The sequence below is a fragment of the Phodopus roborovskii genome, unplaced genomic scaffold (assembly GCF_943737965.1).
Source record: "Phodopus roborovskii unplaced genomic scaffold, PHOROB, whole genome shotgun sequence".
Taxonomy (NCBI): Eukaryota; Metazoa; Chordata; class Mammalia; order Rodentia; family Cricetidae; genus Phodopus; species Phodopus roborovskii.
The window spans coordinates 3,976,779-3,996,978 of NW_026126558.1; the positions used below are offsets into that span (position 1 = coordinate 3,976,779).

General features: G+C 46.6%; 1 protein-coding gene across 1 annotated transcript in view; it reads right to left on the bottom strand.

Annotated features, from left to right (window-relative positions):
- The window catches only part of Disc1 (DISC1 scaffold protein), a 168,160-nt gene extending 153,291 nt beyond the window's left edge, over positions 1-14,869 (bottom strand). The window contains exons 1-2 of the mRNA XM_051201784.1: positions 13,865-14,869; positions 12,158-12,227 (exon numbers count right to left, since the gene is read on the bottom strand). Of these exons, the coding sequence (XP_051057741.1) occupies positions 12,158-12,227; positions 13,865-14,869 (1,075 nt within the window). The remainder of the gene's footprint in view (positions 1-12,157; positions 12,228-13,864) is intronic.
- Between the last annotated feature and the right edge of the window lie 5,331 nt (positions 14,870-20,200).

Here is a 20,200-nt window from a genome sequence, read left to right on the forward strand (position 1 = left end):
CTGTTTTCTTGCTAGAAGCTGGAATCTCAAGCAATTCTCCCACTCAGCTACTCTGGAGGCCTACGCTTACAAGGCAGGCTCCAAGAAAAGACCTAAGTGAATCCTTGCCTTAGCTGGTGACTGTGGTGATATCTTGTTTATACTCTAACAAAGCCTGCCTGAAGATCAGAAGGTGGAGCTAGCTAACCATAGAGACCTGGAGGTCTGTATAGACAGCCAGGAAGTGAAACGGCTGGATGGAGTGGGGAATATAGATGGGATGAGACAGGAACTCACTCTCTTTTCAGTCTGAGGATTCCTAGTGACAGAATCACCCCTTTGGTCTGGGGATTCAATAGAGGTAAAAAACTAGTGGCCGGCCGCTCTGCTTCTCTGATCTTTCAGCATTAACCCCTGTATCTGATTCTGGGTTTTTATTATTAAAACCAATTAGAATTCACACTACAGTTGACCATTTTCACCCTGTCAAAAGTGTGCTATCTGAGAAGGCTGAGTTGGGTGGAAGGACAGAGCAACATTTTTCAGAATGTTGGTCCAAGCCACCAACAAGTAGATTGCTTAAAGTAACAAGAAAACAAGCACAAAGTCAGTGGTGCAAAGTTCTATGCATGTGTCCTTCCTGGAGGTCACAGATACAGACAGTGAAGCCCACTAACCCATCAAAAGTCCATTGTTTGGACACTGGCACCAGGTACCTCAAACTTTTCATGGCCATGCACTGGAGGTCCTTGGGTGAGCCAACAGGTAAGAGGGAGGAGGAAAGGAGGGCAGGATAGAGGGCAGGATAGAGGACTCCTGTGGCTATTGTATTCACCTGCCAAGGATGAGAAAGAGACAAGAGACCTGATTATGTGAAGGGCAGTATCGGTAGGGCAAAGTCACCAGAACAAGCCATATTATAGAATGAAGTCAATATTTTAGAATGTTTGCTCTGGGTGGATCATCAGAGAGGTCAGATAATAGATGTTGATGTAAACATGAGGCCATGCAGAAGTAATGGCTCATGCATAGCTGGGCTAGATACATGTTTTATAAGAAAAGCCAGCCATGGCCAGTGAGTTCATTCTCATTGAAACAGAGCAGGAAGGGGAAGGCTGTTAGCAGTCTGCAGACCAGGATCTGCAAGTGAGCTACTGCCTGTCCAATGTTTACAGTGAGCATGTACTGTCACCAGAGGGGATAGGGGCTTAGTTATGGTGCTAAAGGCCCCAGAGTACAGTTCTTGTAGCCAACATGAATCCCATGCTTTTCCATTTTCATTCCTTGTGTTGTTTTGAGACAGAGTCTCACTGTGGAACCAGACTATCCTTGAACACTGAATTCTTCTGCCTCCACTCCTAAGAGCTGGGTTTATTAATGATTGGCAGTTTGACAGAATCTAAATCACCTTGGAGACAAGCCTCTGTGCAAGCTGTAAGGGATTATCCAGATTAGATTAATTGAGGTGGAAACACTAACCAACTAACTGACAAAGAAAAAGAAACAAGCTGAGCACCAGCATCCCCCACCCCTGCTTTCGAATAGGTGATACAATGTGACCAGCTCCCCCAAGCACCTGCAGGCATGCTGTCTCCACAGTGATGGACTGTACCCTTGACCTGTGAGCCAAAACAAACCCGTTGGATTAAGTTGCTTATGTCAGGTATTCAGTCACAACTGGAAAGGTATCTAAGTGGACATTTGGTCACCATGTTCAGCTTCTCTATTCGCTTTTCAAGACTGGTTTTTCCTTCCATACAAAAATTGAGGACCAGAGAGAAGGCTCCATGGTTAAGAGCACTAGCTGCTCTTCCAGAGGACCCAGGTTCAGCTCCCAGAACCCACATGTCATCAGCTCAGACACATGAGCCTGAGAAGGATGTTCAAATCCCTCAGCAGCTCACTTTTCCACCACAGTCCTCTTCTTCCCAGCATGCCTAAAACAGAAACATGGCTCTGGCTAGCTCTAGTCGTTCTGTCCGGCCTACACTGTATTAACAGGCATGTGGCTCAGGGTGCTGAGAGTCCCACAGTGAATACAAAGAACTTGGTCCCAGCTTCCAGAATGAAAACAAGTGTCTCTAAGAGGAAATGAGTGAGAGGAATGGCTTCACTGCAGTTTTGAGGGTCTCCTTGAAGCAAGGCTTTCTTGAGCTCACCAGGAGCACCCCTGTTTGAGGACCAGAAAATCCAGTCTCTCTGCCCGGTAACCTACAGGGAGCATGTGGTCACTGTGCCCAGCTGCACAAGACGCTGTGGTTCTCCCACGCAGACGTCATATGAGCCCCATGAAGTCAAGCTTCCACTAAGCATGAGCCATGGCTGGGGCTGAGGTGGGGCTTGCCTTCCTCTCTCTGTGGACTTAGACCTTCTGAGGCATTTGGTGCCTCCATAGGACTTTTCAAGCATATGTGTTGGCTCCTTGTTTTGTTTCCATTTGGCAGTGAAGCCAAAGGCCCGGAGAATTTGTGAGCTGAGTTCTTTCAGGACTTCCAGCTGCACACATAGGTAGCCCCAGGCCAGGCTTCTGTTGCTTCCCTAAGCCCATGTGATAAAAGAGTCACACTTTCCCTCGCCCTTCAGCATAAATGGACTCCCATTCTGAAGGCATCAGTGCCCTTGATCTCCCTGATCTGCACAGACCTGGGAAGATACACCTGCTCCGACGAAGCACAAAGCCAAATGCTACAAACATCTTGTTTGATCTCTCATGTTTCCACAGCCTGTTTGTGTTCATTTCCTTCTAGTTTTTCTATCTTAAAACCCTTTGCCTTTTTATTTGTATCAATAAAAAGAAATTTAAAACGCAGATATTTATCCATAACTATCTAACCAAGTCCTGTGACAAGCTCCTTCCTGTCAGCACATTATCTGTGTCCGCTCATTCCTCTGCTTCCCACGTGACCCAGCAGAGAAGCGGAGCAGGCGCTGCAGCACTCTGGACAGGAGATGTGGTCTATCCGTCATGACAGATCTGGCTTGGGAAGAAAGCTGGGAGCAGGGCCACAATGCCATGATGGCAGGCCCTCTCCCATGGTTAACTGCCATGCTTGGAAACAACAGTTGACCCCTGCATGGGCTCCCTGCAGAGCTAATGAGACTCCCCTGTGGTGATCTATGGGATAGTTTCAGGAGGGGACACAACTGGTTCTTAAGAGGGGATCCCCCCAAAACCACTGGCCACCCTTTCCCCAACCATGCCCAGTACCAATTCTTCCCTGAAGCAGTCTAAAAAGATAAGCAGAATTCACACGTGAGCCCTCCTGTGGAACTCTCCAGGAAACCCCTGTGGTAGAAACTACAGGAAGCAAGCAAACTTCAGAGAAAAGCAAAATTAAAGTGATATACGAGAGGAGAAGAAAATGTCCCACCGTGACCCTGAGAAAGAAGAAGAAAGCTGACAGAGAGGGTGACAAGCCAATGTGATTGGGGGGCAGGTGACACAAAAGAACCAAGCATCTGACAATTAGAATTCATTATGAGCAAATCTCACTTCCAAACAAACTCCCCAAGGAACTAATTTATGCTAACTGTGCTGCCAGGGAGCTGGGGAAGCCATCATTTCAAGCCACCTTTGAGCACATGGAATTGTTCCCTGCACTCTGAGGCTGACTGTAGTGCCTGGTGCCCATCTCCCTCCAACAAGCTCCTATCAAGTCCGTGCTCTGTCAGGCCTGTCAATAACAACTGATCCCAAATTACAGCACAACTGGCACACTGAATAAAGGTCAAGTGGAAAACTGTCCCTTCTGCCGAGTCACTGTCATCAGCTTTGAAAGGTCATTCCAACCCAATCCACTGTCGTGACAGAAAGTAACTTCCTCTACTGTAACATGTGAAACGTTCCCTTCATACATACAGCCGTCCGGGTTTCTCTTCTTTCTCCCTAACATCTCTAGGCACTTTGTTTATCTGAAGCCGGAAGCTGGGTACAAGCAAAAGTGAGCAGAAAAACAAAGCTGGGAGCTGAAAACTCTTCAAAGATTCTTAATACCTAAGCATTCCTCTGGGTTGGTGCTTGTGGCTAACACTCAGCTATTCATTATTTTTTCTTGTGTAAGGAAGGGTCTGTTCTGGGTAACAATTCAGGGGGATACAATATATCATGGAGGAAAGGCAAGGCAGAGCAGTGTGAGGAGGCTGGTCACATTGCTTCCAGTCAGGAAGCAGGGAGAGGTGAATGCTAGTATTCCACTCGCTTTTTCCTTTTTATTTAGTCCAGGACCCAAGTCCATAGAATGGTGCCACCTACCTAAATCTTTCCAAAAAGATCCCCATGGTGATTCTAAATCCAGTCAAGGTGACAAGGGAGGTAAACCATCTGTTTTAGTTAGTAGCAGGCCAATAATTTACAATAATAGAAAACTACCTCCTAAATGTATTTAATTTGCATTTATTATGTTACTTTGACTTTTAAAAATGAAAAGAAATATAAATAGGGTCTCTCTTTTCCCTAAGCCAACATCTGTATTCAGGTATAATATGTAGGGCGAGGCGCAAACATTCAGAACACTAACTCTAGAGCAGGAGGGTCTCCTTGGGCCTAGGACAAAGAAGGGATGGTAAGTGTTCACAGGAATGTGGTATGGGTCAAGACCCACTGCCCTCAATAGCAACTGGGGGACCAGGCTGAAATTGAGTTAGGAGAGAAAATACAGTTAGGACAGGGTGAGGGTTGCCTGGCCTACTTTAACACCTCTCCCAATAACAGTGTGATCAGTTGAGATGGGAAGTGTCCTGGCTAACACCTGTCCTAGTGACAGTGTGATCAGGGGATGTGGAGACTATCCTGTCCTAGTAACAGTATGATCAGGTGAGATGGGAAGTGTGCTGGCTAGTTTTATGTCAATGTGACACAGGCTAGAGTCATCTGAAAGGAAGGAACCTCAATTAAGAGGAAATGCCTCCAGCCAAGTGGCAGTGGTGCAAGCCTTTAATCCCGGCACTCAGGAGGCAGAGGCAGGTGGATCTCCTTGAGTTCAAGGCCAGCCTGGTCTACAGAATGAGTTCCAGGGCAGGCTCCAAAGCAACACAGAGAAACCCTGTCTCTCAGAGAGAGGGGGGAGAAGAGAGAGAGAGGGAGGGAGAGAGAGGGGGAGGGAGAGAAAGAGAGAGACTACCTCCATCTTTGGTGATATTCTTAATTACTGATTGATGTGGGAGGGAGGGACCAGCCCATTATGGATGGTGCCAACCCTGAGATGGTGGTCCAGCAGAACCCCTCCATTCCTCTGCATCAGTTCCTACCTCCAGATTCTTGCCTGTTTCCTGCCCTGCTTGAGTTCCTGTCCAGGCTTCCTTCAGAGATGGACTATGATAAAGACGTGTAAGCCATAAATCCTTTCCTCCCCAACTTGATGTTGTAGTCATGTTTCATCACAGCAACAGTAACCCTGACTAAGACAGGAAGACAAAAAACTTTAAGGGGGGGGGGTACATCATGCAAGATGAATTAAGCAATGTGAGACTAGAAGCCAGGGGATTCATGGAAAGACCCGTGGATTACTACACCCAGATAATGCTGAGGTCAAAGGACAGAGAAGAAAGTCAATGGAGGGAAAGACACACTAACCTACAAGCTGTCTCATCTCACAGTCCAGGAAGGGGAGGGTCCAGGCAAGCCCTGGTCCTCTTTACTACAGTGGGAACTAAGTGCATGGAGCTGGGCTGGGAAGAAACAAAGAGAGGGAGTCACAATGGGATGGTGGGTGCAAATATGGCCTTAGGCTCTTAGGTTGGACATTCTGGACCCCAGAATTCAAAGGAAAGTGGTATCCAACTTAGGATTGTTTCTTACTTATTTAGAAACTGTCAGGAACCAGGATACAATAAAACACAGTTCTCAGGCAACCAAGCAAGGAGATCACAGAGCAGCCCAATGAGTACCTCCACGGCGGTGTGCAGTTGTGGGGGTTGGAGAGTCAGCGACTGTACCTGACTGGCAGCTCCTTCTTTGCTGCTTCTCATTTTACTCCCCATTTGGTCCTGACTCTGAGCAGGAGCCTTGCCACCTTGTCCCACCACTAGTCTGCCTTTCCTCTTGGCAAAATGAGATGGCCAGCTGCCTAGGAGAAAGGCGCACAGTAACAGTGTGAACAGGGGAGGTGGGCTTGGCTCCTGGGGTTGCCTCCCACTGTGTCAGAGCTGCTCGTCACACTGAGCCTGGAGACCCCCAGGCACAGGCACTCACAGATATCAGAGAAAGGGCTTTTCATGTGTGTTGCCTCGTCTGCCACAAAGATGTCCCCTAGTATCGCTCAGTGTCCACTTCATTGCAACTGAAGACTTTAGCCATTATTTGCCAAAAAGAGTTGTTGATTTCCCTAGGTAACTTTAAAAAAAAAAAAGCCCCCAGGGTCCATTTCCTGAGGACAGTTCATTAGTTATGTTCCTCTTGTTGTAATGAAGATATTCTGGCAAAAGCAACTTAAGAAGAAAGGCTTTTGGGCTCAGCCCTCAGTTACAGTCTATCATGGTGGAAGTCACAGCAGCAGCTCCAGAACAGTCAGGAAGCAGACAGCAATGCATGCTTGTGACTGAGCAGCCCCCCTTCTCCAACTGTACTGTCCAGCCAGGGAATGGCCCTACCCACAGTGGGCACTGCTTCCCACCTCAGTTAAGGCAATCAAGACAACCCCCCCCCCATGAGCATGCTCGGAGGCCCATCTCCCACGTGATTTCTAGATTCTTTCCGAGTTGACAATTAAGCTAATAATCACAGAGATTTTAGAGCAACCACATCCCCACATCAAAGACTTGGGAGACGGTACAGCAGAAATCAAGCTTCAGACCGAGTTAAGTCTACAGGAAACAGCCACTGACACACAGCAAGCACCACCACTGAGAGCAGGTTCACACCACACCTTTTGACTAGATAGATATAAGACTGGAATAAATGCCTGGACAATTCATACAAACAAACAAACAAACAAAAACGCTTCGCAGTAATCCGTGGCACAGAGCCAAGGCAAAGCAGTGTAGCATCGTGTTTATGTAGAGGAAATGGCCACCATGCCTGTAATAGTTCTAAAGGGAATGGTGACATAGTTATCTGAGGATGGGTCATTATTCTCTCTGCCCACGAGGGCAGAGTTCACAGAATAGCAGAGGCCCACGGAGAGCGGAAAGCATCTCAGGACAGAGTTCTTCTTCCTCTCCTTCAGTGTTGTCCCAGCCTGGGTCCCACTTCCATTCTGTCCCTTTCCATATCCCCCCCACCTGAAAAACCAAGATAACCAAGTCTGGGTATGGTACTGCACCTGCAATACTGGCTATTTGATAGGCTGAGGCAAAGGGGTCAGGAGTTCAAAGCCAGCCTGAGCTACACAGTGAGCTGCCATCACAAAGAAAGGGTAATTTTCTAGTTTCTGTGGATGCTGTAATGAACACTCTAACCAAAATCAACTTAGGGAGGAAAAGATTTGTTTGGCTTACACTTTCAGGCTACAGTCCTTTGTGGTGGTGGTGGGGGGGATGTCAGAACAGTCACTCAAGCAAGAACCAAAGGCAGAAGCCATGGAAGAATGCTGTTTGCTAGCTGGCTCACACAGGCTCATACTTGGCTAGCTTTATTATACAGCACAGGACCACCTGCCTAGGGAATGATGCTACCCAAAGTGGGCTGGATCTTCCAGCATCATTTAACAAGACATTTAATTAAGACAATTCCCCACAGACAAACCCACAAGCTAGTCTGGATCTAGGCAATTCCTCAGTTGAAACTCTCCTGTCAGATGAGTGTGTCAAGTTGGCTGTGTCAAGTTAACAATTAAAAATTAAAACTAACTAGGACAATAGTCAATGTTGGGGCTTTCTTAAGCCCAACACGAGTTACAATTTTATTTACTCAGTGTCATTCAGTGTCATACATCATAGCCCAGAAAATTAACAAGAAAAACAAGGTCCTGAAATACACCCTATAGAGAAGGAAAACCCATTCACTAAGATGTTTAGAATATTCAAACTTCAAAAACCTCACTGTAATTTCCATGTTTTATGATATAGTTCACTTTACCTCATTTACAATTTTATTTTTGCATCTTGAAAGAAATCAGATCATGCACAATGAGCTTCTTGTTGCCACATAGAAAGTAAGATGCCAAATTATCCTGCCCTGCCTTCTGCTTGTTCCTGATGCTGACTGCCAGCTGAGGTTATTTAGGAGTCTCGGTTTCCTTCCAAACACTGAGCAGTGAGCACCTCATATCCAGCACCATCACATTTACTCCTCCCACAACAGGGAACAGGGTTATTGCTCCTGTTTTATCCTGGAGCAAACAGGTGCCCAAGAGCAGACAGCAGAGCAAACGGCAGCTTCCACAGTGACACCCTGTCACCTCACCCATTCCAGAACTCTCCACTACACTAGCCAAACAATCCCCACCCAAAGAGACAGAGAGAGATGCTAAATATCTCACAGCTCGTTTTCATAATAACTCAACTGAAAACAAAAACAAAGGTATAAATGCATTGTCAGCAAATGCTTCACAGCTCACGAAGGTGTTTTTTAATAAGTTAATTGTTTCTGTCACTTTGTGCAAAAGTAGAAGAGTTAGAACACTCTGCCAGTGGGAGCTATCAATCAGTCAATCCAATCGCAGGTTGTCATCCAATCCCTCTTTATTATAATACATCTAATACCCAGCTAATGGATGGAGCTTTCCCAGAGCCCCACATACAAACTCTTTTTATGCTGCCATGATTAGACATCAATCAAGGGTTACTTTATGTTTAGTTAGTTGCTGTTACAAAAGAACTTTGGGAGAAGAGGGTTGTTTGGGCTCATAGTTCAGAGGAGACAATCCATCGTGTCAGGGAAGGCGTGGAGGTGGGGGTGGCTCTTCTCTGCAACAGAAAGCATGAGGCTACTCGGTCACATTACCGTATCAGACAGGAAGATACCAAGAACAGAAATAAGGACCAAGCTACAACCCTTGAGCCCTGCCCCTCCAGTGAGGCTCCACCCAGTAAAAATTCACAACCTTCCCAAAACAGTGTCACACACAAATCTCTGAGGACGTGAGATGTTGCTTCCTGGGAAAGAACAGGACAGAAGTCTCTGGGAAAATGGGAACCAGAGGCAACTTGAGACAGATATGTGAGAGTGGGTTTGGGAGGTATAGGTCATGTCTAAGTCACACTACTTCATAGAGTCCAGCAAAGGACTTGGAGGTATAATCTAGTATGGATGCATCCTAGAGTAGCCCCACTGTTCAGCCACCACAGGGGACATTAGCACAGACCTAGTGGTACAGCCAGCCACACCCTCACCTCCACAGTACATTTTGCCACACCCTTCAGCTCCTTTATGTTGTACGGCCTGCAATGGCCTTTGGCTTTACTGTTCAGTTTGCTACACCCCTCAGCTCCATGGTGCAGTCTTCATGATATAGTCTGCTGTGTTCCTCAGCCCCATGTGAAGCCTGCACAGCCTTCCTGGCTCCACAGTGGAGCCTTGAACCCTCCTCTGCCCGTGCTTCAGCCTGCCACATCAATCAGCTCCAAGGTGCACACCTGAACAGCACCCAGCTAGGCTAAACACTGCAGGCAACTTGATTTAAAAAAAAAAATGAAGGCAACTATAACACAACACAAGCATTTACACAGCTAAATATATCTAAACATAGAAATAGTACTATAAAACCACAACATTCAGATTTTTCCTAAGGTGTTTTGGGAGATGAAGAAACCGCTCAGCCATTAAGAACATTTACTGCTCTTGTAGAGGACCCAAGTTCAGTTCCCAGCAAACCTCTGCCCTCCATACACTTATATACATATAAACATGAACAAATGCACATGGGGAATGGGGTTAAGATCCTAAGATTTTTTTCTTCTTCCTTCTCATAGCCTCTCCTTGCTCATTTGGGGAGAAAACTGACAGGCATGGTTACATGGGGGCATGGGCAGGGGCTGACAGAGTACACTGTGGGAATACGTCAATATAGGAACAAGATGGAAGGTCCTTGTAGACAATCTTCCCCTCCCTCTCAGGCATGTCCCAGACTTCTACTCTATACCCCAAGGTCTGAGCCATGTCCTAGAGTCCTACTATAAACCCCTAAGTCTCCTGAGAACTCATTCTCACCCCGAAGCCCCCACAGTCACAGAGCAAGCATTAATGTAATGAAACCAGAGTGCCTTTTGGAAAAAGACCCTAAACAAACATCAAAAGTATTATTCTTTTCCCCCCAGGCCTTCCCAGCTGTTGGCAAAGATGAAAGAAATATGAACTTGGCTTTCCTGGCGAGGGATAGAATCAGAGTCTTTCGGGGCGGGGGGGGGTGTGTTCCCAGGAGGCATCACAGAGTAAACTTGCTGTGATTTTGATTAGATAAAACATGGAACTTTTCTATTCTGTGCCAACCACATCTTTCTCTTGAGTACACAGTGAAAGTCAAAAGAGAAACAGAAACAAAAACAGAAAACAGGGGACATATGGCTGTCCTGTAGCTTACCTGTATGTGCACAGGCACACACAATCATTGCACAGCCTTCCCTGAGAAAAAGAACAAGTATGCTATTGTCTACACACAAAAAGAAACAAAGTTCATACAGGACATATGAACAAATCTTGACAATTCTTCCAATGTTTTTAGGAACCCTGGAGATAATAGGTGAGAAATAAAGTTATATTCCTGGGTCTTTTGACAAATCTCATTACCATAAATACTCCTCATTGTCAGCTGAGGTTCCATTGACCCAGAATCCCATCTATCTATGAAAATTCTTATTAGTTATTCTTCCTGCTACTCTGTTCTTCTAGCAGAAAGGGTTTATTTGAGGGATTTCATCTCATTGTGGTAGTTAGTGGTGGTAGTAGCTCATGGTGGCAGGAGCTTATGGTAGACAGTCACAAGGAGAAGGTCTCTGAAGGATACACCTGCTTTGGGATTTGGTCTGTGTTCTTTGCCTTCCAGTCAGCCATGATGCAAAACCCTCTACCATATGCTCACTACCACCGTGATGAACTCCAGAGCAGCATAAAATAGATGCTCTGCCATGAGTAGCCCATAGTAATTTCTTCTCACCTACTCTAGATGGTGATAGTGTGGGTACCAAGACATCCAAGTCTGAGTCTTGGACAGAATGAGAGAGGTGTGTGACTTACTGTGAACCAATGAACCTGTCCCCTCTATATACTCCAAGATCCCAGATAGCTGACCCCTCAAGACTCCCAGCCATTGTCCTGGGACCTGCCCCTCCATGGAAGAAATCCTACAGCCACAACTCCTCCAACCTCACCCTGAGTCTTCTAGAAGCTGGAAAAAAAGCACAGTACAAGGTCCACCCCAGAAGTTCTGAGTGAGTAGCCACAGGCACACAAGGAAAACACCAGGAAGGACACTGAAGAAGGGTGCCCTTTCTTTCTGACTTCTCTGACAAGAGCATCATGATTTCATTCCCAAGGTGTGGCAGGGATATTGAGAGAAGGGAAAAGAAGTGAGGTGTTGGCTCCAGACATCCATGGGGCTGAGGATCTTTAAGTTATTCTAAGCCCTCTCCCTTCCCCACACACAGCAGAGGTCTTAAGGCGCCTTCCGCTCCTAAAAGCTCCTCTTCTCTGTCCACCTGTGCCCAGTCACCATCCCTTTTTCTGGTCCAACTCCTGGTCAACTCTATTGGCCTCTGACCAGCTCCACTCTCTCCTGACCTCGTGTTATAACTTGTCCTTTTTCTCTTGTATATTTTTGGCCATGAGGGATGTTTTTGGCACTGCCTAACATCTCTTGAACGCAACTCATTTCTACATCTCATCCTGGAGAGCATGAAGTCAGAAAACCTCACAGAGATGCTATCACCAGGATCCCAGAGACAGAATCAGCACCTTCTTTTCTCCCCTGCTGCCCCTATGTGTGCCCAATTTGTATAGTCGATGAATCCATAAGTCACAGGCAGGCAGGAAATGAGTTAGTATGCCTTCTATAGAACAGATCCTCCACCTGTTCATGGCCAATCAATAAAGTTCAACCTACAACCAAGTGGTTGATCCTCTAAAATGCTTTGAAATCCAGAGACTAACAGGGCGGCAGACTAGCTGGCTGTCCCAGAGCAGAGACTCATAAAGGACTCAATCACAAAGCTCCCGGGGTGGAGTAGGCAGAATCCAAGAAAGGGAGGAAGGAAGACAGATGTCAAGGAGAAAGACAAACCTGTCTACAAACAGATTCAAACTCACCTTTTTCATAATCACCATCCTCAACTGCTTTTTCTTGAAGTTTCTGAAGCTTTAAACTTAAGGAAGTGACCTGTGTTGATTTAAAGGGAAAACATGAGAAATAAATTACATATAAGAGGTGGATTACAAATAAATTCCAGTAAGTTCATTTTTTTTAACTCTAGGGGCACCTAAAAATTATTTCAAGAATGGGCTGACGACCTGAGTTTGATAGCCAAGGCCCACACTGTGGAAAAGGGGACCTAACTTCCACAAGTTTTCTCTGACTTCTACAAAAGTACCATGACACACACATGCACATAAATAGAAAGTATAGTTAAAAAGTAAAATCCTGAAAAGCAATACCATTTTTAAAAAGGGAAACTATTTTAAAAGTAAACTTTCATTTAAACTATTAAAACACACACACACAAATATATAGTTTTCCAATGCCAAATGCATGTTTCTTTTTAAAAAAAAAAAAGTTACTTGAACAAAAAGCATAATTTAGGCATGAAATCCCCAGAAAGATTTAGAATGCTACAAATACCACAATGTTATGTCATTATCAGCATGGAGAGCTATGTGGAGAGAAGCAACACAGACTGCAGGCCAAATGACCTCTGCTCTGACCCTCAGAGCATAGCCATGAAGGTAAACTTGGGAACTAAAAGAGGAGGCAGACATGGACCACAGCTGTCTATAGTCCAGCCAGCATAGGATGGGCTGCAGCCCTGCTTGAAGGGTCCATCATGGGGAAGGTCCTGTCTTGGACTGGACTTGTAGCTCAGTGGTATACACCTAGCATGTACAATGACCTAATTCTATCCCCAGCACATAGAACAGAGAGAAGAAAGGAAGGACAAGGAAATGAAAAGCCACCAGCAGCCATGCCTGCCTTCCTTTACAGAACAACTTCCTAATGGGCTGTGGCCAGTACTGGCTTCTAAACACTGAAGCTAGGTGCTGGGGAGATGGATGGGTCAGTAAAGTTCTTGCCTTGCAAGTGTAAGGACCTGAGTTAAAACTCAGAACTCACACACGCATAGTGACCCATGAGGCTCACTGGCCTAAATAATGCACTCCACAGCAATGACAGGAAGTTAAGTTGATGATACCCAATGTTGTTTTCCAACCTACACACACACACACACACACACACACACACACACACACTCAAAATGAAGCAGTCTCTTTGTAGGAGAATCCACGCAGCCCAGGGGGAAGCAAAGCAAGGCAGGGGATGATGGGCCCAATTTCATTCTTTCCAAACTTCAGCTGATCGTCTCCCTTGCACTCTCAGTATCTCACTTTATCACATTTATTTACTTAATGGCCAAGGGAGATGACAACTGGCAGGAGTCAGCTCTCCCTTCCACCATGTGGGTCCTGGGGATCACACTTGGCAAGTGCTTCTACCCACCGAGCCATCTTCCCAGTCCCCAGTGTCCTATTTCAGAGCAGAGCTAAGTTGAACAAACCACCCTGTAGGCCAAAGGTTGTGGAGAAAGAAGCATGGGCCCCATCAGCAAGCACATCCACACAAACAGAAAGCAGAGAGCAGAGCACCCATGATCAGATACAGAGGAGACAGAAGTGCCCCCATATCTTTTCAGTCAGCCATCCCAAGAGCCACTGAAGCTTCCAGAAACAGCACTCAGTCAGCTGTCCACTTCCTGCCTCCACCCAGCACTGAGTTGGAGTAATAGTCTCCCGAAGGACAAATACCTCCAGCTTCCTGCGGTTACTCAGTAGATAGTCCTGTAGCACAGGCTCCCATTCGCTGAGCAAAGCATCCCATCCGCTGGTATCCGCCCAGCTGCTGCCCTGGTCGCCCCACCCACCAGTTGAGGATGAATCCTGGGAAGAGAAGCCAGTGTGGGAGGAAGAGGCCTTGCCACATTCTGGCTTGCTGTTGCTCCCTGACACCTGATCCAAGTCCACCAAGCCTGGAGTAGCTTGAAGACTGAAGGTCCAGAGATGTCGAGCATCCTCATGGGGCCTGTCTGAACTGGATGCTCCAGCTGCCATCTCTTGGGGGCTCTGATGAAGGGATTCGACCTCTCGGGATGGTAGGCAACCTTCTGCTTCTCCACGCTCTCCAGCAGCACAAAGGGAAAGTTGGATGAAGCTGAAACTGGAAGTAAATGTGTCTTGGGAGCCAGGAAGAGCTGGGATGTCAGCAAAGCCATTCAACTCTGGTGATGCCAGAGGCTTCACAGTCTTCAGGCCCCTTGAGCCCTCACTCCAGGCCACATCAAGGCTAGGGGCCAAGGACTTAGAATTGTCTGGAGATAAAAAGTCTTTCCAACATCTATTGTCCGCAGGCCTACACGGCCTGGTCAGCCTCTCAGGCTGTTCATTGCCATTTCTGGAATGAACCCCAAAACACACTGGTGTTTCTCTCATAGAGCTCTGCCCTGGGTACAAATGGCCCACAGAGGCCACAGCAGGGGCAGTTGAGCTCTTGAACAAAGGGCTGCCCACCACCTGACAGTGGCCGCTGGGGTCGAGGCTACACTGTCCAGCCTTGGGCTGTGAGTAGAGGGACTCCTGGCCTGTCAGACCTGCTGAGATCTGGCATGACATGCCCACTGCTGGAGAGAGGAACCTGATCCCGGGACTGGCTGTGCTTCTCATGTAGCCTGGTCTCCGTGTCAGCCGCCGCCTCTGAGGGGCTGCTCCAGGCGGTGAGCCACGCCCATTGTCTGAGAAGAAGAGAGAACAATACATGTTACTGTATTGCATGTGGCAGACATGCTAGACATACAGGTCATCTGTGAGTATACCTGTCCAAGGTACAGCATGAAAATTCTTATGATCCCAAGCCAGGCGTGGTGGGACACACCCATAAAACCAGTACTTGGAGCATGAAGGCAGAAAGATCAGGAGATCAAGGTCATCCCCACCAACACAGGGAGTTCAGAGTTAGCCTGAGCCACACCACACCCTGTCTTTAAAAATTGAAATAAAGTTGGTGCTCCTCTGCTGATGCCCAGCTCAGTCCAGCAGCACAGCCCTTGGTTGGCAAAGACAAGGGCCCTGTTGTATGGCTAACAGCATGTCAGTACAGATCCTGGGGGCACAGCCTTGGTAGTTCCCCAGCAGCTGTCCTAGAGCCAATGATAAATTGCATATCTGTCCAGGACAGGGCTTGGAAAGGGAGCCACCAAAATATCAGCCTGTGACTCCATCCTTCATCCCAGTCACTACTGAATGACACTTGGATTTTCATTATCCAACTATCCATGCCCCCACTTTCCCAATGCGTTCCTGAGGCCTTGGTGTCTGGCTGTGGTACAAAGGCTGCCCACCCCTCCACCTCACACAGCAGACCTGTTTGAGCCCTCACCTAGCTGTCCTGAAGAAATGAAAACAGCAATGAATGCTACCACCTCACTGTCTGGTCCAAACTTGCCCATACACCTGCTGACCATATAACCTTACACAAGCTATTCGACTTCTCTGTGCCTCAGTTCCCTCCTCAGTAAAGGGGGTAGAGAAGGACCCCTTGTAGAAGGTTCTCGTAAGCATCAGTATAAACAGTTTAGAACAGGGCCTGAAACATAGAAGTGATAAAAATGTTAGTTATAAGACTGGGGAGATGGCTCAGCAGGTAAAGTATTCACTGTGCAAACATGAGAACTTGAGTTCAATCCCCAGAACTCAGGTAAACAAAAATGCCAGGTATGATGGCACATGCTTGCTGAGGAGGCAGAGACAGGAGAATTCCCGAAGTTCACTTACCAGACAGTGTAGCCAAATTGATGAGCTATAGGCTCAGTAATGAACTCTGCCTCAAAAAATTAAAGACAGAATATCTGGAGAGCCGGTGCAGTGGTTAAGGTTGCAACTACATACCAAGTAACCTTGCTAGCCCCAACTTCAAAGAAATGGACTAGAAGAGAGGCTTGTTCAGCCCAGCCCCACATATGCAACAGAAATGCCAAGGGCACGTGTTCTAAGACCACTGTCTTCAAGATGTCGATAGGCCTCTACTCCACAAGAGCTGCTCTTACAGAGAACCTGGATTCAGTTCCCAGCACCCACAGGGCAGCTCGCAACCATCCGTAACTCCAGTTCCAGGGGACCCAATGCCCACATCTGACTTCCCCATGCACGAAGCACTACTGCAGTACATATAAATACATGCAGAAAATACATTCATACACATAAAGAAGATAAATCTAAAAAATATTTTGAAAAATTAAAGGTGAGGGAAGACACCCAATGTTGACCTTCAATCTCCACATACACATAGGCATGGACACACACAAATGTATTCCCATTAACAAGGACACACACCACACTCACAAATACCACACCATATATACACACAAAGCTGAGTGTGGTGGTACACACCAGCGCCCCCAGCTCTGAAGAGGTAGAGAGACAAGAGGATACCTACTATTCACTATCTAGGCAGCCTAGAGTAATTGGCAAGCCCCTGGTCCCAGGGAAAGACCCTGCCTTATACATACATGGACTAATAATTAGAAGTTTGTGATGACTTTGAGGACCCAGTATGACCTCCCAAAGCCTGGCTCGGCCCTGATCCTTGTCTTTTTCAAAGCTCATCCTTTCTCCTTTCTCTGGGTACCCAAACTGGGATGATGACTTCAGTGGCAGGCAGTCAAAAGACAGATTTCTGTCCCTTGTTACGTCATGACAGCATGTTTGGGCCTGAGGTAGCTGATGTGGGGCCGGTCATTTGGACACTCTAGCTGCCCTTCTGTGTGTGACCTCCCAGGATGATGTGTACCACAGCATCAGAGCCCCCACCTGGGCTACAGAATACAAGAGGGAAGAGAGGGAACCGCAGGACAGCTGTCCCTCCCACCCCCTGTGAAAGTGGTAAGGTTTGCTAAAGAACCAGGAATCCAAGTTACAGAGAACACTGAGTTCTGGCTGCAGTGACCAGAGGAAAATGCTGACAACTTCACGACCTGACCAATGAGTCCCAGGAAACTATATTGTCTTCTGGGTTAAAAGACTTGTAATTATTTTATAACCCAAATACCATCACTTTGGTAGCTCTCATATTGTTCAAAGGGCAGTGCTAGGTAGAGAATAACTTTCTAAATGCTGTATGGTTTTACTTGTATCACCTTTCTGGGGTCCTGAGGCCATAAGCCCCAGCTGCTCCAGCCAGGGCCATGTATGTCTGGAGAGCCACAGGCCTACCGCCCACAGGTTAAGAACAGACAAAGAAAGGTGTCTACCTGGCTAGTTCCACAGTTTCATCATAGCACATCTGTCCATCATGCAAGAGGCTCTGAGTTCTAAGTCTGTTAGCAGTGACTCCCCCCAAAACACACACACACACACACACACACACACTCAGTATTCATCAAACACAATGGAACACAAGGCAGAATCCACTTTTGCAGCTAACTGCAGGTTCATATGTCCCATCCACTGTGAAGGTGACCACAGGTGCTTATTCTAACTCTCAGGTACTAAAGAGTAGAGGACTAGACAGACACACTGACATCCAGGCCTGGAAGGAACTTTTGGAATGAGCCAGAAGGAGCAGAAGAAACCTATGCAGAGTCTAGATCAGGTTGCTAGGAAGATTTCTAGCCTTCCACAACCAAAGTGTGCAATCTACCCCCAACACACACACACACACACACACACACACACACACACACACACACACTTTTATTTTTGTTTCTGCTTTTGTTTAACTTTTTCCCCTCAGAGTCTTTGAGGTCCCCTGGGAGCACAAATCAGTTCTCACTCATATATCCTTCCTGAAACATGACCTCATGGGTTTGCTCTGGCCTGCAGCTGAGGAAGGGCTACGTTATGGCTCAGCTGGAGAAGGCCACACTTCCTCCTTACTGAGTATAGTTAGCTCCGGAAAGAGGCTCAGCCAGACAGGAAGGAAAGCGAGGCACCACCAGGGTGAGGCCCAAAGTGAGAGCTCTGTAGGGTGGCCAGGAAACAGATGTGATCACCCTGTTGTGGAAAAGCCAGGGATGACTTCATTCTGCCCACCTGACCTAGGAATAAATAGCTGGAGAAAGGCCTGGAGCAGCCTCTTTAGTCTTTTGCAGCCTTTTGCTCCATATTAGACAGATTCTGGGGAGCAGAGTACAGAACAAACCATCCGACACAGAACCCCACCTCCACACCCAGCCCCATGGCTCTAAGATGGAAGGGAAGGGACAGACAGGTGCTTGAAACCAATCTAGATGTCAAAGGGCCTCTCTGAATGCTCCAACAAGTTCCTGAAAAGCTGGGCTGGGAGAATGTTGGGTGATTGGGGGAGGAGGCAGGTTCTCAAGGAGGTAGCTTAAAATTCAAGAACTAATGCTTCAACAAGCTAGAACCAGAGAGCAACTGGAGGCTGCGTCTGTGTGACTAAAGATGGCCACATAGCTGAAGAGCACACTGGTGACAAGAAACAGAGTTGATTGTGTTCCCTGAAAAGCTGGCCGAGGCCCAGAAGGTCTGATAAACACAGGTGGCTATCTCTTCTCCACCCATTCTGAGTTTGTGGCCACACTGAAAACTTTTATCTGACTACAAAATTCAAAACCACGAATAATAGAATTAGATTAATTATTTCTTCCTGAATTTCTCAATTGCCCTGAGAAGGTGAACTTCAACTTGTGCCCAAGGTCCTCATTATCCCAGACTGAGTACGGTATCCATGCTATTTCAATACAAACCCCTAGGACCAGAGCAGAGGGTGATGCTGAGCTTAGCGGGAAGTGGGGACTGGCACAAGTTCATTGACTGTCCACCTGAGACCTGGATGAAGCTCACTGTGCTTTTGGGGAAAGACTGCACAATCAGCCGAGGATGAATTTTTCAGTGTGAACCTCAAAGTGATAAAGAAGGTTGAGGCTGCCGGGTGGTGGTGCACGCTTTAAATCCCAGCACTCGGGAGGCAGAGGCAGGCAAATCTCTGTGAATTCAAGGCCAGCCTGCTCTGCAGAGTGAGTTCCAGGACAGGCTCCAAAGCTACACAGAGAAACTCTGTCTCACAAAAAGAAAAAAAGAAAGAAAGAAAGAAGGTTGAAGATTGTGTCTAAAAGCTTACTCTTCCTACCTTGCTATCAACATTACAGAACAAGCCACTAAAGAGATGGATTAGCAGCTGAGAAGGCACACTGAAGGCCTGGAGAGATGGCTCAATGGTTAAGAGTACTTGATACTCTTCCACAGGACACGGGTTCAATTCCCAGCACCCACATAGTAGCTCACAAGTGTCTATAATTACAGTCCCCAGAGGATCCAATGCCTTCTTCTGCACTCTGGGGCTCATTTGCATATAACCCCCCCATTACACATGTACATATAATTTAAAAAACAATAAAGATAAATATTTAATAGCATAGCACAGAAATGCTACAAATAAAAGAGCTAACTTCTCTGCCATTGCCATGCCTGCAATCAACACGCATGCACCTCCTTATATGAGCACCAAGGTGAAGGACTGTGATGGCTATTCTTGGAATGAACTAAAACCCACACTTGTGGATAAAACTCTGAGAGATTTCTCTAGATCCACCTTCTGGCTCTTTGCCTGCTTGCCCTCACTCTCACTGCCAGGTTTATTCCTGCATGGAATTAGAGCCTATTTCTTTGGGATTCTGGCATACATGACATATACTGAAGGCCATGAGACACCCAGCCTTGTGCACTGAACAACTACTGAATTCTTAGACTTTCCAGTGGAAGACAGCCATTTCTGGACTAGTCAGACCACAGCCTGAAAGTCAGTCTAATAAATCCCATTTTTTTGCAGAGAATCATTCAATAAGTTGTTTCTCTAGAAAATACAGATTAATATAGTAACCAACGGAAATTTCTAGAACTGAGATAGAACTGGTATTGTCACACTCTTCTCTCTTTGTCCCCAGAAATGTCCACCAAAATGTGTAAGAGTACAATCCAGTTAGCAATTACTTGGTAACTCCTAACAGGATACTTTGGAAAACATGAGCTCAGAATTTTGCCTTTCCTACTCCTCTCTGAGGCTTCCATTTGTTTTCTCTGGGGTATTTTCAATACTTTTTATTATGCTAACACACACACACACACACACAC